Genomic DNA, 25,219 nt, shown 5'->3' with positions numbered 1-25,219 from the left:
CATTCCTAGGCAGTTTTATACATGATTAACAAAAATTTGTACTTTTACTTTATCTGTTCTCAAAGCACTTAGAGATCCTCTACCCTAAGAAGTACTGTGCTATATAAACCCTCATGCTCATTCTGGGGTCCTCTGTCTTCTCCATTTTTTTGTTTTTATAAACTTCATTCATTGTTTCAAGCCCAACAAACACCCTTATAACCTCCTCTTTTACTTCCTTAAGCAAACTCTCTCTTCATTCAGCATCTTGTACTCATATCCCTGCTACCTGCCCAAGTCCCAAATCTATAACCTTGCTCATACTTCCCACTATTTTCTCACACATGCACTCTGTCTTACCTAAGCCCACCTCTCCTCACCTTGACATCCCCAATCTGGTGCATGGCACAAGGCAGGTTGTTCATCTGGCTCAGAAAAGCCCGTAGCTCTGCCAGGGTCATCTGTAGACCAGCCACCCTGTCGGGGCTATGGAGTTTCATGTGTGAGATTTCAGATTCAAACCCAGGTCCCTCCTTCCATTTGTGCCAAAACCATTCCTCATCATATTTGTTCTACTTTGATCTTATACCTCAATGTTCCCACACTTGCCCAGGCTACAAGTAGAGTTTTTAAATCTAAGATATTCATAGGTTGAAGGGATAGGAGAGAGGGAAACAGTTGGAGGTGATGGAGCTTAAAAACTAGCTTATAAGCCAGATTTTACATTCACCACTGATCAACATGGAGTCAGAGATAGAACCCAGAGCCTCATATACTAGGTAAACATTTAGTTACACTGCCAGCCCTTATACTTTATAATCCACTCTCTACTGCAACTATGTTCAGGTTTCCTTGTATGTGTTCTATTGTAGTCCTTAAACTTTCCACAGTCTACCCTGCCCATAAAATCCCTCAACCTACCTCTCAAATCTTCTAGACACTGATAAAATAAACATTTCTAAGTTTTCTTATGGCTAAGGCTCTCCTCCATGAAAAGCTGCCTGTCTTCCTTGCACTTTGCAGTACTTCCCAGGCCATCTTCCACTTTGCAATTTCCTGCTAATGTTTCATGGACCCAACTGTATTTAGAACCCGCCCGTTGTGACATACTTTTTAGTAGCAACAAGCTATCAGTGCTGCAACACCTCACACCAACATACCCAGCTTCCTGGCCACTGACCAGTCCCAGAGCCCGGGACACACAAGCCTCTGCCTCACTTAGGCAGTTCTTCAATCGCTGTAGCAGCTCACTGTTAGGAAACCTTCGCTCACGGGCCTCAGATTCTAGTGCTCTAAGTTCTTCAAGGCCTGGAGGAAGAATGAGAGCAACAAGGAGTAAGCAGAGGGAAGTAAAGCAAAGAGTAAATGCAGAGGGAAAAATCCAGGAATACAGAAAAAAAAGAGAAGAAAACTTGGCTGTAGAGTCCCTCCAACCCCACCCTCACCATCCTATCCTGCAATTACTCACTGCGCTTGCGCCCATCTTCCACCTCCAGAGCCACTCGTACTTTGTTAGCCCAGGTGTCAAAGGACTCAGCTCGAACTTTCAGTTTATGCAGCATGGCAGGGAGCTCATCCAAGGTGTATCGATACCTGGAAAAGGACCAGAAAAAGCACATTTTAGCCCAAGTTTGCACTCTCCTACTTTCTTCAGGTAGGCCCTACACTTACCGAAGGTACTGCCGGCTACTGGAGCACTTGCAGAGGTCATTGATGTGAGAAAGGCAGACAAGGCCATCTGGACAGTCATAGCAAGCCAGGGCAGATAGGAAACATGTGGTCTTGCACTTTATGCACTGACGTTCATCATCTGGAAGCAGCTCAAAAGCCTCTCGCTCAGCCTCGGTGATACCCTGGGGGCATTCAACCCATACATTATTCAGAACCAGACAGGGTGGCAGAAACCTCCATCTCAGCCATCACAGAAGAACTTAAATCCATGATGACTGTCATGGAGATAGGAAGGTCAAACTTCACATCACATCTGCCCCCTGTCAAGTCCACAATCTCAAAGCAGGGGTCCTGATGGATCACAATTGATCAGATCAAGGTGGACTTCAGGAAGAAAAATTATAAAGAGAAAAATCTGGGTAAGATTCAGATTAGGAGGCAGTCATTGTGGCTTGTAATTTAGCATTCAGAAGGCTAAGGCAGAAGGATTACTGTGAATTCAGTGCCAGCTAGCTGTTGTCTCACAAAACCAAGGACAAGCGAAATGACTCAGCAGGTAAAGGCACTTGTTGCACAAGTCTGGTAATTTGAGTTCAATCCAGAACCCATGTTTTTAGAGAGAAGGGGAAAATAGATTCCCAAAAGTTGTCCTCTGACCTCCACAGGCTCACCACTGCACATGAACCCACCCGATATGAAAACACAAAACATAGTCCGTCATTGGTGGAGCACACCTTTAATTCCAGCATCCAGGAGGCAGAAGCAGGAGGATCTCTGTGAGTTCAAGGCCAGCCTGGTCTATGGAGCTAATTCCAAGACAGGCTCCAAAGCAATACAGAGAAACCCTGTCTCAAATAACAAAAACAAACAAACAAGCAAAAAAAAAAAAAAAAAAAAAAAAAAGAAAGAAAGAAAAAGAAAAGAAAGAAAAAAGAAAGAAAACACAAAACACTTAAAACAAAAATAAACAAAAAAAATTAGAATGAGAACAAAGGAGCTGTAAGTGACAGATAAACAATGTGGACCTAAGCAGCAGAGAGGTGGAAATACAAGGTCTGTCCTAGGAAACAATGCTGGCTTCAGTCATTCAACTGTTCCAGTATGTTCCAGACTCTACTGCTTAGCAAATGGAAACACTGTGCACCAATAGACCTTATAGAAACATAACTGCATAGCTTGTTTTGGTTTTTATTCAAAGAAAAAAAAAAAAACAATCCTTGCCTAAAATGAAGAAAAGCCAAATATGCAAATAGGTTGCAGTCACTGAAAGACAACAATTACGAGCAACTTTAGGAAATTTACCAAGAAATGTTGGCTCCAATAGTTCTGTCTTACAAACCATCTTTAAAAACAAACTGCTACTAATGGGGCTGTGATCACAAAAATTTTTAAATCTTTCCGTTTGCTTCTCTTGTCAGCAGTAACTATCATCCTTGCTCTATCATTCTAAATATTTCAATTAAGGACTTAATACATTAACACTATGAATTAAGAAATACTCAACAAATATTAGTTTCAGTTTTTAGGTAAGAATATGCATCTCATAAGCACATGTCATTTTACTAAAGGATAACAGAGAAAGCCAGAAGCTTGTCAAAGTGAGAATTTGACTGTAGACAATTCTGAATAGAAAGCTAAGGAATGTTGGAAGGGTGAAGCCCTTAGATTTGTTGCTTCAAATCACAGACATGTGTACATACTAAGTCATCTCCATAAAAATACTAAATACACATCATATCTTAAAGCTATCAAGATTAGGGTTTCCAAAACCGATCTCTGAGCTAAGTGCCAAATGTACAAAATTCTATCCAAATGTGAAGGTAATTGTCTTTTCTTCCAATCTTGATTTTGTTTCTTCTCATACTGTTGTACAGCATGGGGCCATCATTTAATAACATAGGGTAAGTACATGATAAAGCCAAGAGATTTACCAACTAATACAACAAATGAGAAGCCCCAGACTTTTAACATTACTATAGCTAACACTCACAGCAAAGTTATAAGTGTGTATCTATGTGAGCATGTTTTAAGACAAGCCTTGCTATGTAACCTGGGCTGGCCAGAAACTTAGGGCAATCCTATTCTCCCTGCTTGCTAAACGCTTAGATTATAGGCATGTACTACCACAGTCAGCCTGTATATGAACTTCAAACTAAAAATGCATCACCCCAAAGAACAAGTCTCTCAGGTTCCCTTAAAACCAGCATTCCTTTGTAATCTTTTCTTTCTTTTGCAATGCTGGGGATGAAACCAATACCTTGCACATCTAAGTAACACTCTTGTCACTAAGCTATAATACTAAACCTCCTACACCATCTCATGGAGGATACTCACTACAGCAGTTCCCTAAACAGGCAGGTATAGCAATAGCCATGCTTAGGGAAAATCTATTGATGTAGGATCACTTTCTATAAGACAACATTATTCTACCCAAGTTGATGGAATATTGGAAATTAAGAAAATAGCTGGGGGTGCTGGAGAAATGGCTCGGCAGTTAAGAGTACTTAAGTGTTGCAGAGAGCCTGGGTTCAGTTCCAACCCACACGACAGCTCATAACAGTCTGTAACTTCAATTCCTGGGGATCTAATACCCATCTTGCATACCACATAGTGCACTCACATATGTGCAGGCAAAATACCCATACACATAAAAAATAAATAGAACTCTCCCCCCCTTTTGAGACAGGATCTTACTATGTAGCCTTGGCTGGCCTGAAACTCACTATTCATAGAGATTGGCCTGCTTATGCCTCTGGAATGCTGGAATTAAAGGTGTGCACCATTACACTCAGTTGTAAATAAATTATAACAACAACAGCAAAATATCTTAAAAAAGAAATTCAAGAAAACAGCTAGGTATAGTGGAGTATACCTATGAATCTCAGGACTAAGGAAATTGTGAAGAAGGATCAAAAAATATCCCATCTCAGTAAGTAAATGAAATAGAATTTTCTAAGAAATATCCTATACTTCATTTTCTTCATGCATTAACTAATAATACTACTAACATTAGCAGCTACTACAATGCAAGGTTAATAATAGATTCTTTTACAAATATCAACTCACTCAAGCTTTACAACCACAATTACAAACACAAGCTTAAGCTGGGTGTGGTGGCCCATGCCTTTGATCCCAGCATTTGGGAGGCAGAGGCAGGCAAATCTCTGGGTTAGAGTACAACCTGGTTTACAGAGCAAGTTATAGAACAGCCAGGGATATTAGCAGAGAAAGTCTGTCTTGAAAACAAACAAAATCAAGCTTAAGAATTTATTGCCATTTTACAGGGTGGGAAAGTGAGATTATCACATTTCAAGTAACTTGATGAAATGACCAAAATGATCAGCAACAGGGGTTTCGTATGCCTGTCACTTTAGTGGGTCATTTGCATAAGGGTAATAGCTGCTATTATCATAGCCTACAATTATTGAACACCAATATCTGTACCTGAAAAGACAAACAGAATTCCATTTTTCAGATGAGGAAGCTTACCCTCAGGTAAACTGACCTGTATAAGGTTGCCAGGCACTGAAGCACTGACAACAGAATGCGGGTTTTCAATTCTGGTATACCTACCTCTTTTCACTACACTCCAAGAATAAAAGCTACATCTATCCCTGGCAGTTACTCTGGTCTTCCCCAACCTTTACCAGGTTAGGATGCCTGGATCAAAAGCACCACCACTCACCTTTTCCAGTAGAGCTTTTCGTAGACGCCGCTCCTCCTGTACCATAATGAACATTTCTTTGTGTACAGCTGCTGCTAGGTTTAGATCCAGCTTCTCTGGACAGGCAGCCATCTTGCAAATAAGCTCCTCATGAGAAAAGACACAGTATCTTCGTAGCCGGCGGTAGTGCTCAATGCACTGGCGCCCAGCAGGCAGCTGTGGACAGGTTCAAAATTGAACTTGTTCAAGCCTGAAGGAAGTGGTATCTTTGCTTCCCCACAAACTTTCTGCTTCTCTTACCGACCACCACACTCCAGACTCACCCAGTCAGCAGTGCAGAAGTTGACTGCCTCAGCGAAGTTATAGCCTTGGTTGAATCCACTGTGGTAAGCACGAGGAAAAGTGATGACAAATTCTCCTGCACACTGGTTTGTTCGAACAACCTAAGGGAGGTAAAAGAGACTAAGACCACTGAGATAAATCAAGGCTTTCTAGTTGCCAGCAATCTGACCTAAAGCAGGGTCCTAAAGGAGACAAAGGAAAGCTTCAAGGAAATGAGTATGACAACAGAATCCCACGCCTCTGTTCTGAAAAGTAATTGAAGTCACAAGAGACAGGAAACATGCATCAAATCACTTCAACTTTTTTGTTACTAGTTTAATAAAATTGTAAGTATCACTTTGTACTAAGATGATGATGATTTTACATTAATATTCATTTGTTTTATTATCAAATACTTCTATGATACCAGTCACAAAAACAGCAAGTGATGTTATTCTTTCTTTTCCTGGGTCCATATTCATCTCTTCTGTTATTTGAATATTAGCCTTAACCATTCTAAATAATATGGATCTGAACCGGGCAGTGGTGGCACACGCCTTTAATCCCAATACCAGGACAGCCAGGGCTACACAAAGAAACCCTGTCTCAAAATAATGATGATGATGATAACAACAACAACAACAAAAATAATAATATGGATCTGAACTATATTAAAAGTAGCATTGTCAGCCAGGCATAGTGGCATGTGAGTTTAATCCCTGCCTTAAAACAACAACAAAAAGTAGCATTGTCTGGCTAGAAAGATGGCTCAACAGTTAAGAATGTTCTTGCAGAGGGACTGAGTTGGATTCCCAACACCCATACTGGTGGCTCGTAACTGCCAATAAGTCCAACTCCAGAGGACAGCACCCACTTTCTCAATTGGCTTAGTTTTCTATACATAAACTAATTTGAGCCTTAACTTTTTTGGTAGAAGGCCAAACACCCTTTCCTATACATTTTTTACCTTTCTGTAAGTCTCTCAGCTTTGTTTTTGGGGTGTTTTGCTTTTGGATATGGGGTGATTACTACATATGTAACCTAGGCTAGCCTTGAACTCACAATCCTACTTCAGCCACTCCAGTGCTGGAACTATAGGTGTGTGTCAACATATCCAGCTTCAAGCAGACTTATCTTTCTCGTGTGCATAGTAACATGAGATCTTATCACTGTATTCAGAATAGCATGTCATTTTAAAACAATTGTTCATTTCTGGAATTTCTTACTAAATATTTTTGAACTACAATTGACCATGGATAACTAAAACCACCAAAAAAAAAAAAAAAAGATATTTGAAGGTATTCTGTTTTCCTTTTAACGTTTACCCCTTCCTGCCTAGCCTATTTCTCCAAGTTGCTTTCTTACTATTTGGTTATTTTTTTTTTCCCCTAGGGTTTTTGTTTCATTTTGATTACTAGATAATTTTCGGTTGCCTGCTTATTTTTAAGAGACCAAAAAATGCTGAATGGAAGCGCCAAGAAAGTACATAGGTGGCAATTATCAACTTGTAAGCTTCAATGAAGGATGAATGATCTGGCTAAACCATTTACTTTGGGAAATTCTAGAGGGTTTTTTTTTTTTTTTTTTTTTTTTTCCCTTACACTACTCAGATTCTCAAATTCCCCTTCCCCCCTAAAAAATACTCACACTTTCTGTCTGTAGTAAAAAAATACTCATACTTTGTGTATGAGTTTTTCCTGCACACACGCACACAAAGTATTTTTAAGATGTCAATTTAAAAAAAAAGAATGTTACCACTGTCTCCTGTTTTTTCCACCTCTATGATTTATCTTTTAAAATCCTTTTTTGTCATTTTATTGGGCTTCAATAAGGAGTGGAAGTAACCATTTATATGTTTGATCTCTTTCTTTCTCTTCCTCCCTCCATTCCTTCCTGGCTGGCCTTGAACTCACAGAGATCCACCAGCCTCTGCCTCCTGAGTACTGGGATTAAAGTTGTGAGCCACCATCACCAGCTGCTTAATTTGTTTCTATAACCAAGAAGTTTCACAAAATGTTTAAAGATGAACATCCAATGCTAGCCAACATGGAGTAAAAGGATTAAGTGCCAGGATAAGAACCAAATTCTTGCAGAAAGGTACTTTCTTTCTTTTGTTTGTTATTATTTATTTACTTGGTGCTAGCAATTAAGGCAATGACCTCTGAGCTATATATACATCTCATTAGCCTGCTAATACATATTCCAGAATAATTTGAGGCAGATCAACATCTAATATAAATCATCCCATTAATAGTGTATCACTATCATTTTCTTCTTCTTAAAGCAGTGAGTTTTGAAACATTTCTTGCTTTTGTTACTGCTATGGCTTCCATCAGCAATTACCAGAATTTTTTTTTTTTTGTTTTGTTTTGTTTTTTAACTTTATTTTATATGCATTTGCATCAGAGCCCCTGGAACTGGAATTACAGACACTCAGTGAGCTGCCATGCCAAGGCTGGGAATTGAACCCGTGTCCTCTGGAAGAGCAGCCAGTGCTCTTAACTGCTGGCCCATCTCTCCAACACTCCAGAAATGTTTTGCAAATAAATAAACGGTGACCACGGCATGCCTTGCCAAAATTCCTCTGGAATAAACTCCTTGATCACATGGATAAAGAAGCCAGGAATCGGGCAAGAAATTCTTAGTATCTTACCAAGGACTGAACATTGGGCACTGACTGTTCATCTTTACAATTGTGAAACTTCTTGGTTAAGGAAACAAATTAACCATATATATACTTTTACAAACCTGGTCCAGATACTCCAGTACTAAATGGCCCAGTCTGGTGTTCTATGATGTCTCTCGATTTATTTTAATTGTTTACTGTTGTCTTCCACTCATGGGTACACACCCAAGGCAGGAATTCTTTATTGCCCATCAGGGTGGTGACCAGTGTCCTTGTACACAGAAAGAACTTCAGCAGTATTTGTTGAATAATCTATTCCCATGGATGGAAAAGCCAAGTTCCAGAGAAGCTCTAGACAGCAGACCTAGGAAAATAATGCTCCTGATTTCCTCTTAAGCCCATTTTGCCAGTGTTACTTTATTGTTTCCTATGTGATGATTAAAAAAAAAAAAAAAAAAAAAAAAAAAAAAAATCTATCTAGATGTGGTGGTACCTGCCTACAATCCCAGCATCTAGAAGGCTGAAGCAGGAGAATCTCAAGTTTGAGGACAGCCTGAACTACCTAACAAGTTTAAGGTTAGCCCAAGCTATTACATACTGCAGTAGTCTCTGAACAACAAAATCAACAAGAAACAGTCATTCTATTTTCTTTTCTTTCTTTCTTTCTTTTTTTTTTTTTTTAAGTTATTCGAGACAGGGTTTCTCTGTATTATTTTGGAGCCTGTCATGGAACTCATTCTGTAGACCAGGCTGGCTTCGAACTCACAGAGATCCACCTGCCTCTGCCTCTCGGGTGCTGGAATTAAAGGCATGCACCACCAATGCCCAGCTGAGTCATTCTATTCTACAGCTACTGAAAAGGAGTAATATGGTTCTTTTCTTCCATCATGTGGGTCCTGGAAATTAAATTCAGGTCTCTAGGCTGGGTGGTTAAGATCCATTAAGCCATTTCACTGACCCAAAAACTGAGCAGTATGAATAAATAACAACAACAAAAATTTAAACCCAAAGAGTGAAATGAATATTATTGGGCCATAACAAGAATGAAGTTCAGATACATGCTGCAACATGGATGAACCTTGAAAACCCACTGAGAGAAGCCTCCCATAAAAGATCAAACAGTATTCTACTTGTATGAACTAGCAAGATAGACAAATCTAGAAGCAGAAAATAAATTGCATGGATGCCTAGTCCTACAGGTTAGACTGGAGAGAGACTGTACATGAGTATAAAGTGTTTTTCTGGGGTGGCAAAATGTTTTTTAAAATTGACTACAGTGAGGACAGCAAACCTCTGTAAGGACACCTAGATTATAAAACTAAATTAGGTGAATTTTACAGAATGTAAACAGCAATAAAGCTGTTTTTAAAAATGACAATGGCAGTCATAAAACCATACTAGAGCAGCACTGTCCAAGAGAAGTATACTAGGCACAAAGGTGCTTAGAAAAAAATGTTCTTCCTTTCCTGGTACTGAGTACTGGAGCCAGGGCCTTGTGAATACTAGACAATGTTCCACCAAGCTGCAGGCCTTGAACTTAGGCTCCTCTTGACTTAGCTTCTCAAACAGCTCAGATTATAGGGTACATAACAAGAAGCCTGGCCACGTGAAAATTCTTTAGTAACCACATTAAAAACGTTAAAAAAAAAGTAAAATAACTTTATTTTTTTATTTATCATCATTTATCATGTGTCATCATCACATTGTGTAGGTGTTATAGAAAAGTATTCATGAGATACTTTACTATGTCTTGAATTCCAATATCCATTTTATACTCAGTACATTTCATCTGGGACTAGACACATTTGAAATGGTCAGTGGCTACACGTGGTTAACAACTATCAAACTGGACACTGCAGTTCTAGAGCATATATAACAGACAAGAGATTATAAAAAAAAAAAAAAAAACCCACAGAAATATAACAAATGTTTAGGATAGAGGGACTAGGGAATGACCTATTTGCCATTTTTTGGAAAGGAGGTGTACTTCTTTAAAAGAAATGACCTATCCCAAAGGGAGCATAGTGGGGGACAGGTGCAACACACACAACATGACATGACACAGACATAAACATAGCTTACTAAACTGTAGCCTGCCAAGTAGGAACATGAAACTCACAGGTGATTTGAATTGAAATGTATACTGCCAATCTAAAGAGCCTAGAGGTACTGAGAATTACACAGTCTATAAGAAGGGCAAGACAAAGGCAGCAGCAAAGCAGCAACTGGTTAAAGAAGCTGGTAAGCCATCAACAAGAAAAATACTGTGGGGCTGGAGAGACAGCTCAGTGGTTAAGAGCACTGGCTGCTCTTCCAGAGGTCCTGGGTTAAAGTCTCAGTAACCACATGGTGGCTCACAACCATCTGTAATGAAATCTGGTGCCCTCTTCTGGCCTGCAGGCATACATGTAGGCAGAGCACTGTATACATAATAAATCAATCAATCTTTTTTTTTTTTTTTTAAATGACTTCTACTTTATGAGCAGAAAAACAGAATACCTTTTTTCATTAAAAACATGACCTCCAATCTGTAGGTAGTATTTGATCATCCAGAATAAGATCCCATTTCCCAGTATTCTTTTTTCTTTCTTGTTTTGGAAAGATAGCACAGTGGGTAAGAGCACTTGCTGCTCTTGCAGAGGATCTGAGTTTGGTTCTCAACATTCACATAGTGACTCATAATAACCATGTATAACTTCTGTTCTAGGGGATTTAACACCATTCTCTGGCCTCCATGGGAACTGCATGCATGTGGTACATATACAGACACTCAAAGACACACATACACACATAAAAATGAATAAAATTAAAAAGAAAAGCAAGACTTTCTAGCCCCGTCCTTCCTCCATTTCCCTTTTCCACTAGCTGGAACCTAGATATGAAAATAAGGCATCCCTAAGGTACTTCCCTCAAACACATGGCCCAGAGAACTCTATCACATTGTATGTTTAATCAACCATGATAACCACGGATCTCAGAGCAATCAGACCTACAGCCTAGTCAAGGAAGAACAGAAATAAGAAAAAGCAATGATAAACCCCAAGTGAAGACTACAAATACTACCACAAAAGTCATCAGTGCATCATTCCTACCCCTTGCTTCTGTTTCTGGGTACTCACCGGCACACCATGGGACATGAGGGTGTTAGGATTCATGAGGGTAACAAGTTGGTGAAGAAGATCAGGCTGACTATCAAAAAGCTCAGGTGTCAGCTTCTTCATCACTTCTTCCAAGTGTTCTGCTGCAAGCGATGGGACCCCATACCAGGTTTTTGGCTCACCCCTGCTCAAGTTAAAAGGGGATACATACAGAATGGTCATATAAAGTTATGTAGAGAGCCCACTGGACTGCCTCCCCAGCTCACCATGGTCCCACTCACCAGTGGAGGTAGTTAATGGAGTAACTCCAGTGATCCTCAATATGCCAGCAGAAGGCTGAGAACACCATGCCCACATAGAGCCAGGGTACCTTCATGCCAGATATATCTGCATTGATGTGGCACAATACAGACTGCTCTAATACAGGCATCACGTTCAGGTTCCAACCACTTGTAGCGTACTCCTGTCAGATCAAGCATTTGTACAGAAGGATGAGGAACAGAGATTCCCCCCCCCCCCCCCCCCCGCTACTAAGGACTGAACCTTGAGCTTCACATATTCAAGGCACTGTTCTACCACTTTAGCCTGAGTCTTTTCTATTTTTATTTTGAGATAGGCCTTGAGCTTATGATCCTCTTGCCTCAATCTCCTGAGTAGCTGGGATTACAGGCCTAAATTACCAAGAGCAGAATTTTTATTTTGTTTTATTTACTGTGTGTGTGTGTGTGTGTGTGTGTACGTACAGTGTATTGTATGTTTTTGTGGGTACATATGTGTGACATGGAGGCCAGAGGTCAACATCAGGTATCTTTCTCTATTATTATCCATGTTAGTTTTTGAGACAGGATCTCTCTCTGATCCCAGAGTTCACCAATTGGCTAAAATGATTCTGCTTACCTCCCTGTCTCTGTCTACCTTCCCTCAGCACTAGAGTAATAGTGACAAGCTATCATACCTGGCTTTTTTATGTGGTTACTAGAGATCCAAACCTGGGTCCTCATGCTTACACAGCACTCACTTTACCAACTAAGCCATCTCCTCAGCCCCATTTTTTAAATTTACAACGGGATCTCAATCTGTAGCCCAAACCAACAAAGTTACAATACTGCCTGAGCCTTTTAAGGGCTGAGAGTGAGTGATCACACTCAACAAGAACTTAAATTTTAAGTTTTTTTTTTTTTTGCTTTTGTATACCATTTGGCATCATACCTAACAATGTATGAGTCTTCTACACTTCTTCCCCCCAAATGCACACATGCAAAATTTCAACCGAAATCACTTTAACTTCAGGAAGCTTATGGATATATATCTACCATAAGGCCTGCTCTGCCAAATGTTTTCAACAAAAGTCCTAGAGATATGATGTGACATATACCTATTAATGCTAGCAATTGGGAGGTTGAAACAAGAGGGCCACAAATTAGAGGCTATCCTGGGCTACACTGAAATACCATGTCAAAAAATAAAATGAAACTGGGCATGACAGTACATGCCTTTAATCCTAGCACTCAGGAGGCAGAGGAAGACAGACCTCTGTAAATTCAAGGCCAGTCTGGTCTACACAGTGAGTTCTAAGCCAGCCAGGGAGATATAATGAAGCCTAATCTCTACAAAACAACACAATAAATAAACAAATAAAACAAAAGAACACTTTCTAATAAATGATGCTGGATAAAAAATTAGGCCCCCATCTCATTTTAACTCTAAACAGGTTAAAACTTCAATCTACGACTTAAAACTATGAATCTACAAAACAAAATGTGGAAAATGCTACAGGACATTGAAATGGGCAACACTTTCTTATACAAAAGTTCAGAAGCACAAGAAACAACAATAAAAAGATAAATGCCATTGCAACAAACTAAACAGCCTATGTATAGCAACGGAAACAAAGGCAAGGTAGGTATAGAGACACATGCTTATAATCCCAGCACTCAGAAGGCTAAGAAGAAAGAGACAGACTGCCACAAGTTTAACAGGAGCTGATGCTGAGAACCAGACCAGGGCTACATAGCAAGATCCTATGACCTCTCCCCACATTAAAAAAAAAAAAAAAGTGAAAAAAGCTAAACAAACAAGCAAACAAAAAAAAAAAAACAATAACAATAACTATTTGCCTAACAGAATATAAACCATGGGAGGGGGGAGCAGATAACCTGATTTTAAAACAGATAATAGGTAGATATAAACGGTTATCAACAATGGAAAGATTCAATAATTGTTAAAATGACATAAAAGCAACAAGAAACTATATGAAAAATGCTCCATCATTAATCATCACAGAAACATAAGCCAAGCCCACAATGAGATATTACCTGACTTTGGTAAAAATGACTCTTATCATAATCACAGTTCTGTGTGATTACTTTTATTTATAACTATTTTATAATAAAGTTTTAGTAAGTAAAAAAAAAAAAGACAAATAGACAAGGGATGAAAAACAGGTGGTAGAATACTTGCCTAGCATGCACAAAAGCCCTGTGTTCAATCTCCAGTATAGCGAAATGATAAACAACAACACTAGCAGTGATATGGAATAAAGGGAAGGCCTGAGTATTGTAGTAAAAATGTAAATCAGGGGGGCTGGAGAAATGGCTCAGTGATTAAGAACACTAGCTGGTCTTCCAAAGGATCTGAATTCAATTCCCAGCAATCACCTGTAATGAAATCTGGTGCCCTCTTCTGGCATGCAGGCATACATGCAGGCAGAATGCTATATATATATAATAAATAAACCTTGAAAAATACATAAATAAATCAGTATAGCCATGCTGAAAAAACAGTATGGAAGTTCTTCAAAACCATGCTGAAAATAAAACTATTATATAATGGGGGCTGAAGAGATGGCTCCATGTTTAAGAGCACTGGCTGCTCTTCCAGGGGTCCTGAATTCAATTCCCAGCAACCACATGGTGGCTCACAACCACCTGTAATGAGATCTGGCATACACAATAAAAATTGAAAAACAAAAACAGAAAAAAAAAAAAAAAAAAAAAAAAACCCAATATCATATAATGTAGCAATTCCACTACAGGTTATATAACCAAGAGAAACAAAATCAGTATGTTGCAAAGCTATCTGTACTACCATGTTTTACTGTAACATGGAGTTTGCTTTTTATTATTTGTTTATTTACAAAACAGCCAAGAAAAGGAAACCAGCCTAAGTTGCCTATCAACCAAAAAAATGAAATATACAAATACATACATACACACACACACACACACACACACAGGAATACTATTCAGCCATTAAAAAGGATGAAATCTTGTTATTTGTGGCAGCATAGATGGAACTGGTGATCACTACATTAAGCAAAATAAGCCAGGCACAGGAAGGCAATGTGGAATATTAAAAAAAAAATTGATTGCTTAGATATTAACAGTAAAAAGCTGGTTCCTAAAAACAGTGGAGTACAAGGGAGAGATACACAGAAAGATTAATGAATACTAAGTTAAAATTAGAAGCAGAAAATTCTAGTATGTTAATGCACAGTTGGATAACTAGAAACAATAATTATATGCTATATATTTCAAAAAACTTTATGAAAGGATTTTAAATGTTTTTTATGATAAAATGTTTTAGAAAATATTTACTGATTACACAATGTATACATGTTTTAGAAACATTGGCCTTGAACTCATAGAGATCCACCTGCCTCTGCCTCCTAAATGCTGGGGTTAAATGTGTGTGCCAATACCACTCCACCCATCAGGATTAATTTTTACTGGGGCTGGAGAGATGGCTCAGCAGTTAAGAGCACTGACTGTTCTTCCAAAGGATCTGGGATTAATTCCCAGCATCCACATGGCAGCTAACAACTGTAACTCCAAGATCAGATACAGGTAAAATACTTATGTATATAAAATAAAAATGTAAAGACTAATCAAAAAAAGATTAAATCTTATTTTTAAGTAAGTGTATGCATATGTGCCCCCTAAGTACCCATGGAGGCCAGAAAAGAATACTGGGTCTCCTAGAGCTCTAGTTATAGGCAGTTGTGGACATTGGGATCAAATTTGGGTCTTTCGTAAAAGCAACAAGTGCTGTTAACTACTGAACCATCTCTCCAACCCATACACACACACACACACACACACACACACACACACACACACACACACACAATTTATTTATTTATTTATTTATCTATCTATCTATTTATTTATTTATTTTAAACAGAGTTTCTCTGTGTATCTTGGGCTATCCTGGAACTCACTCTGTAGACCAGGCTTAGTCTGCCTCCCAAGTACTGGGATTAAAGGCGTATACCACCCACCATGCCTGGATAAATATTAGGGTCTTTTTGGATCTTCAAGGCAGGGTTTCTCTGTGTACCTTGCTCTCAAACTCACAGAGATCCATCTGCCTCTGCCTGAGTGCTGGCATTAAAGGTGTGTGCCACCACTACCTGGCTTATTTTTATGCACCAATTTTTTAAGTTTAAATTAAAACCTAACAAGCCAAAAATAAATAAATAGATAGATAAATAAATAAAAGGAAAAAAAAAGAAAACAAACAAACAACAACAAGACAAAATCCCTGAATCCAAATACATTCTCCCCTCAGTTTAAGCCTGGACTCTCAATTCTACCTGTGTACACAAATCCTACTTACTAAAGACATATGAAACAGCCAAGCACTCCTTAGGTCACTTCATTTACTTTTCACTTAATTCTTATAACAAATTTGCATGGCAGGTATACCCCCATATTACAAATTAGGAAATAGGGCTCAGAGAGAGGAAAAGCATCTTATACATACACACTTCAGATACTACCTCGCCTGTGTTCTTTATATATAGCACTTCACCTAAATCTCAAAGCAACTACTTGAGGCAGGCATAATTATCCAAAAGACACAGTTCTTTCAGACACTAAATGACTTGCCCAAGTTCATAAAGTTGACATATACAACCATGATAATCACCCACTCACCTCCTCCTCTGGGGTTAGGTGTCGCTTACTGTCACTGACAGGGAAACCACTGCCAAATTCTTTGGAATGGATGTCAGCCCCATACTCAACAGTCACATCTTCCTCAATGCTATTCACCAGCCGCCAGAACTCCTTCTCTACAAGTTCTGTGGGTACCATCTGGGGGAACAAAGAAGGTAGATGATCCGAGCTCATTTTATCCTGTCCACATTAAGTCAGGGGAGGTACAGTACCAGTGCCCATAAAAGTAGCCCCAGAACTACCCCAGCCCTCCATCACCTACGTGCACAGGCATGTTGAAGTAGTCAGCTTTAAAGGAGTCAGCCATCTCCCCAAAGCTCTGCAGTGTATATTCCCGGGTAGCTTGCTCAAAGCCAAAGGCTTCAGGGGGCCGCTTACACTCCTAAAACCCAAAGGAGAGAGAACAAGTCATAAAAACAGAGGCAAAGAGAGAATCATCTCAAGTGGAAGGGAAACATGGGATACGAGTAGGGAAGGAGAATAGCCTTCCTTACTTTATAGCTCTACCTTTTCCTTCTTAGCATCTCAACTTAGCACATCTACTCATGCCACATAAGCATTTCTATCACACCTCTGCTCATTGTTAGGGTTTGGATATGAAGTGTCCTCCCGCAACGTTCATGTATTAACGACTTAGTCCCAAGGTGGTGGTGCAAGCCCCTAATTCCAGTTTCTACAAGTTTAAGGCCTGTCTGGGCCACAAAGTGAGTTCAAAATAAAAATAAAAAAGTACTTCCTTAGCATGCTCAAAGCCCTAGGTTCAATGAATAGCTATAGGGTCTATCATAGATAGTTAACCCTATCACTTAAAGCTCATTCTTGACATCTTCCCTAATCACTAGTCTGAATTTTCCTTTAATGTGGGCATGGTACCTCACACCCATAATCCCAGGCTCTGGAAGGCTGAGGAAGGAAGACTGATTGACTGATGTGAGTTAGAGGCCTCCAGTTGTGCTATACAGTGAGACACTACCTCAACAAAACAAACAATAAACCAAACAAGCAAAAAAAAAAAAAAAACAAAAACAAAAACACCCACATTTACTATCTTGTCAATTACTACAACTCAGGGTTTTTAACATCAGTTTTAACATCAGCTTACAAGTCAATACACATAGTTCATCACCACACAGTCCATCTAATCATAATACCCCATAGGTAATCTGGAGTTCCCACAGTACAGGAGTATAAATTACATTTTCTCTTCTTCTTTCAATAAGGCTCTGCAAAGCCTAGACTTACTCTGAAGTCCCAAAACATAATACTACAGCTTAGGTGGGAGGCTCCCCTTAGACTATACAAAGGAAAGCAAGATATCCCATGTGGACTGGGACTGAGGAGGCCTTACCGCCATGACACACTTTGGACACCTCCAGACACCTTTTGGGATCTCAGGCAAAGGAGGGAGCAGGCAAAAGATGTGATAATTGTCATCACAACCATCACACAGCAAAAGTTTGTCATCTTCATCTCCTCGGGAACACATTCGGCACACATATGACTCAATCTGCCAGAGAGAAGCAAAGGGTTATCATATAAGCCCTAGGAAGTCATTAAACACCAGGCCCTTCCCAGACAATATCCTATTCCAGATTCCAAAGAGTTCTCCATTGGAAACCAGAGGTGTTTGCTGGCTTGGTTGTTCATGGCTCCATATAAGCTAATCATTCAAGACCTGGGGTTCAGCTGCATGCATGTACTAGCTCCCTAAGGCAAGTAGACATGAGAGCAATCTTTTTCCTTTTCTCTTTATTTTTCAAGATAGGATTTCTTTCTTTTCTTTTTCTTTTTTTTTTTTTTTTCTTCTTTCATTTATTGTTTTTTAAGACAGGACCTCTTTGTGTATCTTTGGCTGTCCTGAAACTAACTCTGTAGAAAAGGCTGACCTTGAACTTAGAGAGATCTGCCTGCCCCTGAGTGCTGGGACTCAAGGTGTGCATCACCAACGCCCAGCAAGATCAGTTTTACTAGTCTTCAATCTTCCCACTTTAATAATAAGGAACATTGCATCCCATGGCACAGAGATGAAGAAGATCTGGCATCTGCCTTCAAAGGGCACAGTACTCTAGAGTGCTCATAAAAATAGAAAACTGCCATAGCAGCCAATAAGAAATACTGTAGGAACCTAGAGAAAGGAAGCAGCACTCAAAATACTAAGAGATGAGGGAGGACTTCCAGGAAGGAGACCTTTTTTTTTTTTTTTAAGATTATTATGTAAACAGTATTCTGTCTACATATATGCCTACTTGCCAGAAGAGGGCACCAGATCTCACTACAAATGGTTGTGAGCCACCATGTGGCTGCTGGGAATTGAACTTGGGACCCCTAAAAGGGCAGCCAGTGCTCTTAACCTCTAAGCCATCTCTCCAGTCCCCCTGATGGGGACATTTGAAGCTAACTGAAACGTAAAGGGAAGCTTGTGCTTGGCAACTGGAGCAGAGCATAAAGAGAAATTCTTTGAGGCAGAAGAAACCGTATGTGCAAGGAATACAGGATTACAAAAGAAATAAAAGCTTGTCTCTTGAAGAAAGAAAGAAAGAAAGAAAGGTAGTTCAGAATAGCTATAGCAGAGAAGGTAGGCAGTGCTAGACAATGAGGTTAGAGACCAGCAGGAATTGGACCATGCATGATAATGAAGATAATGAGGATTGAAGCCTTTATCCCCAAACACTGGACAACATGAGTCTTCTCTGGACTCTTCTAGCACTTTATGTGGACAGCAGTTGTTTACTCATTCTTGTTCTTTGTTCCAAATTAGCTGGCCTTATTTTCCCCGATTAAGAAGCTACCTGCAGGCAGGGCTCTCTAGATCCACTTTCCTACTTAATGCAACCTAGTCAGTCCAGTGCCATGCTGGAGAAATGCTCACTGAAGGAATGAGAAGCAGAGCTCTAGGAAGTCAGGGCTGGGTCCTTACAAACTGGGCATTGTTGTGGTTCCTTCGCAGCCTCATGGTCATCTTGGTGCAGGGCTCAGGGCTGTGACTCAGTTCCTCCTTGCCTTCTAGGAAGGTCTTGGGCGAGGCTGATTCCATCTTCACATCCCCACCTAATTCCTCCTTTACTACCACAGTGGGGGGGCACTCAAGGCCTTCTTTATCTGTAGGAGAGAAAAGTGATTCCAAATTTAAATCTGAGACATTTACAGTCCTGCCTCCTGCCTCCATATGAAGCCATCCCCAGTATCTTAGGCCTTACCTTTTTTTCTCAGAGTCTTATCCTTAGCCATAAGGCCCAGCCCCATCATTTTGGGGCCTGCCCCATATATCTGTAACTTCTTCAGTTCTGGATTTTTCTCAATATCTTCCTCTGTGGGTTCCGGCTACAAAGAAAACAGGAAATGAGTCAAGACTACAATCTGGAGCAGGTTGCCCAACCCTGAAAGCTCAGACTATTATCTATATGTCTATATACACACACACATACCACTATGTTTGTGGCAAGAACTCATGCACAGATGGGCCAGAGTTTCTTTTTACTAGGAATGAGCCCTAAGTCTTTTCTTAATGGTTCAGAAAGATGAGTCAGCAGGTTAAGTTGCTTGCTTGCCATCAAGTTTGACAACCCAAGCGCTAAATCTCTGGGGCCCAGGTGGTAGAACTCCAGTAAACTGTCCTCTAGCACGTTTGCCAAAGCAGAAATACACAGATATGCACATGTACAAATACATACATACACACAGAAACACACCAAATCTAATAACAAGAATGAAAAACATTTGGGGATTCATGAGGTCCTATATCCAGCCAAGGAGCTATTAGTAGTTGACAGCTGCCAGGGAAAGTAGAGAGGTGACTGGTAGGTCCCTCGTGTCAACACAAGTTTGAACTTGGTGGATTTTTAAAACCATTAATTAATTAATTAAAAAGTATAAAAGGAAGACATGAAGTTGGGAGATGTGATGAAAGTATCCTGGAGGAGACCAAGAGGTGTGTATGATCAAGATACACTGTACACATACATGAAATTTTCAAAGAAATAAATATAAAAATTTTAGAAGCTAGAGAGATGGTTGAATGATTAAGAGCACCCATGCAGGCAGCTCACAATTAATCACCTGTAACTCCAGCTCCCAAGAATCAGACTCTTCCCTCTGGCCTCTGTGGCAATTGAACTCAAACTCATACTTGTCCACAGAAATATATGTGCATATACATAATTTAAAAAGAAATCTAGGGGCTGAAGAGATGGCTCAGTGGTTAAGAACACTGGCTACTCTTCCAGAGACTCAGGTTCAATTCCCAGCACCCATATGGCAGTTCACAATCACCTGTAACTCTAGTGCCAGGGGATCCAACACCCTCTTCTAAAACCCATGAAGACCAGGTACACATATGGTGAATACACATACATGCAGGTAAACATCCATGCACATAAAATGTTTTAAAACTATAAAAAGAGAAAAAAAAATTTAAAGACTTTATAAGAAAACTGAAAACTGAAAAGAAATTAAAGGCAGAATCCCAGTTTTGCCAACTATAAAATAAAAATATTAACTTCTATCTTATAACTTGGGGATAACATATTTTAAGAAGTAGAGTGGTACTCGACCACCTTTTCCAAATAAGTGTAGTAATTCAAAGAAGCTACTCATCCCTTATCCAGTAAGCCTCTCTTTACAGCAAATGGAAACCATCACAGAAAACCACAACTAGACACAATGAAGAGAGATCAATGGATTGTGGGGAGCCTGACTCCAGTGGATAAATCTGTACCACAGCTCTTGCATCTATGGCTCAAAGAGGGATGGAAAGATTCTAAGAGCCAGACCACCAAGAAGTCTGCTGCAAAAAGTCTCTCCTAAAAATGGCTGCAAAAGCCAGGCGTGGTGGTACATGCCTTTAATCCCAGCACTTGGGAGGCAGAGACAGGAGGATCTCTGAGTTCAAAGCCAGCCTGGTCTACAGAGTGAGCTCCATGACACCCTGGGCTACAGAGAAACTCTGTGTCAAAAAAACAAAACAGAAAAGACTAAATAAGCAAGACCAGAACAATGACAATATCAATGGACATGTTAACATGGAAGGGGTGAGAAATTTCATGGTGTCCCATCCCTAGACAAAGAACTACAGGCAAATACTGATTGCTAGAAGAATTAGCTTCTCCCAGAGATAAGCCCCTTTATTTGGTCGCCCAATGCCAAGTGATCAGTTTTGAAATCATATATTTATATGTATATTTGTTGTGTATATGCATGTATATTCACAAAAATATAATCAAAGAAAAAGAGGCTATCAATTTGAGAGGGGACAGGCTTTAAAGAAGGATAACTAGAAGGAGATGGAGGAAGGGGAAGGAAAAAATGATGCAATTAAGTCAATTTCAATTAAAAATATTTTTAAAAATCTAAATAAATAAATGAGTGAGGAAATGAGTAAATAAGGAGTAACATTATTGCTGGGTATAGCAGGTACATGCCTTTAACCCAGCACTTGGAAGGCAGAGGCACGTAGATCTCTGAGAGTTTGAGGACCTCCTGGTCTACATAACAAGTTCTGGGCCAGTCAAAGCCACAAGGTGAAACCCTGTCTCACCCCCACCAAAAAAAAGAAAACACCATTTGACATTAATATGGCCTGCTAAATTAATATCCCTCAATGAGCACATAGTGTATATATTGTTTTCTGTTGTCCCATGCCAAAAAAAAAAAAGAAAAAGGTATGGTATATAATCTTCTCTGACTGAAGGTAGAGTATAGAAATAAGTTGACTTATGACTTCTGGGCTAGAGAGATGGCTCAGTGATTAAGAGCACCGGCTGCTCTTCCACAGGTCCTAATTTCAATTCCCAGCAACTACATGGTGGCTCACAACTATCTGTAATGAGATCTGGTGCCCTCTTCTGGCCTGCAGGCAGAATACCCTATATATAATAACTATTAAACAAACAAAAAAGATGACTTCTACTTTATGAGCAGAAGAAAGGAACAAATCAGGTACACAGGGCAGGCATAAAAAGTATAGTACAGAGCTGGAGAGATGTCTCAGAGTTTAAGAGCACTGGCTGCTCTTCCAGAGATCCTGAGTTCAATTCCCAGCAACCACATGGTGGCTCACAACCATCTGTAATGAGATCTGGTGCCCTCTTCTGGTCTGCAGGGATATAAGCAGACAGAACCCTGTATATATAATAAATAAATAAATCTTAAAATATAAATAAATAAATATATATATAAATATATATATATATATATATATATATATATATATATAGTACAAACAGATCTCCAACTCAACTGGGGTAGTGAAATGATCGATAATGAAGCCAGAGAGAAGCATGCTAATGGTTAAGAGCACAAAAGAAAAGTGTAATAGTGTACAGCTTCAGTCAGCAAGCGGCATGCTTTCTACCCCAAAGCCCCATAAGTGGCAAGAAGAAAAGTACTCACATCAGGCTGTAATCTTTTTGCCCGTCGTCCATAACTGTTGAACTTAGAGGGCTGCACAGACTGTCGGAGGGGGATGCTGTGGGGTTTATATTCCTTGTCTTTCTCCTCATTATCAAATGGACGTGTGTTACACTGCTAGGGATAAGTAAAGAGTAATGATCAGGACATGGAATTTCAACCCTCAACATAAGACCTTCCTTTCACCTTCATACAATAGCCAAAGTTGTGGCCTATACCCCTGTGGCCTATATCCCTGACCAACACCAATAGCCCCCAGTTCAACAGGTCTTTATCACTAACACCTTACATACTTTGGGAATTCCTTCTCCTTTTCTTTTTAACATTTACTTGTTTATGTGTATCTATGTTATGTGTGTGGCATTCACGCCACAGTGACTATGTGAGGGTCAGAGCATGCATTCCAGGTGGAACTGAGGTCACCAGGCTTGGAAGCAAGCACCTTAACCTAATGAGACATCTTCCTGCAATTGATAAGACTTTTTCGTCTTTTTTAGTTCGGACTGAATTCAGGGGTTCTTAAAGATAACTAACTAGATATAGGACCTTGACAATAGACACTATAAAAAAACAAAAACAAAAAAGAATCACTAGGAAAGGGTAATGTCTAGTTTCCCAGTATGTAGCCCATGGAACCAGTCCTACTAAAAGTAGTAGTATGGGGTCTGGAGAGATGGCTGGAGCTGGAAAGGTGGCTCAGAGAGGTACTGGGTGATCTTTCAGAAGTCCTGAGTTCAATTCCCAGCAATGACATGGTGGCTCATAGACAACAATAATGAGATCTGATGCCCTCTTTTGGCATGCAAGCAAAACAACAGTGTACAAATAAAAACTAAATCTTAAAAAAGAAAAGTTAAGAGTAGTAGCTTGTGGTGGTACACACTGGTAATCTTAGCACTTGAGAAAAAGTCAATTAAGAGTTCAAGGCCAAGAGACCAGCGAGATGGTTCAGTGGGTACCTGCTGTCAAGCCTGAGAACCTTAGTTCAATCCCAAGGAATCACATGGTAGAAGAGAATGAAGTACTGAAAATTATCCTCTGACCTCTACATGCATGCAGACACACATCATAAATGTAATTTATAACGTTCAAGGTAGGGATGTGGGGACAAAGCCAGAGTTTGATCCCCAGTACTGCTTAAACTCAGCATGGTGGGTTATGCCTGTAATCTCAGTGGAAGCAGGAAGATCAAGAGTTCAAACTTGTTCTTGCCTACAAAGTTTGAGACCAGCTCAGGCTATAAAAGGACCCTGTTTCAAAAGAAAATAAAAAAGAATCTAAGACAACAAGGGCATGGCAGTTGAACTATCCTACTTATTAGTAGTCACCAAAAAGGAGTTTTAAATTCAGTCTGAGGTACATCGTAAGTGGAAGTGTAATAGCTACATGGTAAATTCTAGGCTAGCCTGCCACATATCAAGACCCCATGCCAAATATAAATAATAGTCTTTTAAATCAAACAAAAAAGTGTGTCAATATGTGCCTGGGAATAAAGACTTTGTTACTCCACCACAGTCTGGCATCCTTACCACAAGGTTGGCTCCAGACTGGTACATTTCATAGGGATAAACAATGCGTTCATAGTGAGAGCGTAGCAGGGAACCTATGTTTTTTCCAGGTGGGTAGTTGAGGCGTTGGGCCACACGGGCCCATCGACGGTCCTTGCAGATAGTTTCATAACCACCTTCTTCCACCACAATCTGAAAGGAAGATCAAGAAGGGACATATTGCACTAGGTGTGTGAACATGCAGAAGCAAGCCTACAGAAAGGGTAAGGAAGACAACTGCAGGCTCTCACTTCATTAAGAGCTCTTCTCCCAATCTCAAACTGCTGCAAGAGGTGGGAAAGCATGTTGGTGTGCTACCAGTCTACCCCTTCCATTATAGCTCAGAGACAAAATATCCAAACCAAAAGGGGTCCTAGAATAGCACAGGTTTACTGAGGTAGGATTGGGGAATATTTGAAAAAAACCTGTTCTTACTTTGCTGAGGCTATAGAGGTCCAAGATCCGCCGCTCTACATTGGGAATCTTTAGAGATGAGCCCTGGATCTCCCAGAATTTGGCAATCTGGTCCAAATAGTTCAGTTTCACCCTTGTCTGGGCCTAAAAAAGAAATGATTCAAAGACACTGGCCACCTCCTACCACCACCCATCCCACCCATGCCCCTACTCCACAGTGTCCCACCTTCTGACTTCCAGTGAAATAAGCTCTGGACTCTAGACAGCGTGTGGCACCCCTGTTCTCTCATCTTGCAGAAGGTCATAATAGTCTTTATACATATTCTCTCTCACTCCCCTGACATGGTTGTTTGTGTATTATTATCTCTTGTACAGATGAAGAAATGGGGCCAGAAGTCACATAACAAGTACTAAGAACTAAATATCAAATAGCTCTAAATATCAAATAGCTCTAAGCTTAGCTTTCTTTCTGCTACTACTGATTTGCTGGATTTAAGCAAATGAGCACTACTCACTGCATCCCCATATGCTTTTAT

The 25,219-nt window shown here is 39.9% G+C and overlaps 1 protein-coding gene across 7 annotated transcripts in view; it reads right to left on the bottom strand.

Moving 5' to 3' along the window:
* Kdm5c (lysine demethylase 5C) overlaps positions 1-25,219 on the bottom strand; it is a 37,171-nt gene that overhangs the window by 5,798 nt on the left and 6,154 nt on the right. For 5 of the 7 annotated variants that reach the window (XM_051178703.1, XM_051178699.1, XM_051178701.1 and 2 more), the window contains exons 3-18: positions 24,705-24,827; positions 24,252-24,422; positions 22,705-22,839; positions 19,515-19,638; positions 19,235-19,416; positions 17,666-17,824; positions 16,580-16,699; positions 16,297-16,455; positions 11,641-11,822; positions 11,381-11,543; positions 5,638-5,757; positions 5,336-5,530; positions 1,651-1,832; positions 1,448-1,572; positions 1,140-1,287; positions 360-465 (exon numbers count right to left, since the gene is read on the bottom strand). In XM_051178703.1, coding sequence (XP_051034660.1) covers positions 360-465; positions 1,140-1,287; positions 1,448-1,572; positions 1,651-1,832; positions 5,336-5,530; positions 5,638-5,757; positions 11,381-11,543; positions 11,641-11,822; positions 16,297-16,455; positions 16,580-16,699; positions 17,666-17,824; positions 19,235-19,416; positions 19,515-19,638; positions 22,705-22,839; positions 24,252-24,422; positions 24,705-24,827 — 2,394 coding nt within the window. The remainder of the gene's footprint in view (positions 1-359; positions 466-1,139; positions 1,288-1,447; positions 1,573-1,650; positions 1,833-5,335; positions 5,531-5,637; positions 5,758-11,380; positions 11,544-11,640; positions 11,823-16,296; positions 16,456-16,579; positions 16,700-17,665; positions 17,825-19,234; positions 19,417-19,514; positions 19,639-22,704; positions 22,840-24,251; positions 24,423-24,704; positions 24,828-25,219) is intronic. The other 2 variants (XM_051178700.1, XM_051178702.1) reach the window with 1 other exon arrangement.

The sequence above is a fragment of the Phodopus roborovskii genome, unplaced genomic scaffold, assembly GCF_943737965.1.
Source record: "Phodopus roborovskii unplaced genomic scaffold, PHOROB, whole genome shotgun sequence".
Taxonomy (NCBI): Eukaryota; Metazoa; Chordata; class Mammalia; order Rodentia; family Cricetidae; genus Phodopus; species Phodopus roborovskii.
Note: the sequence above shows the minus strand (reverse complement) of the source record. Positions and strands in the feature narration are given on the sequence as shown.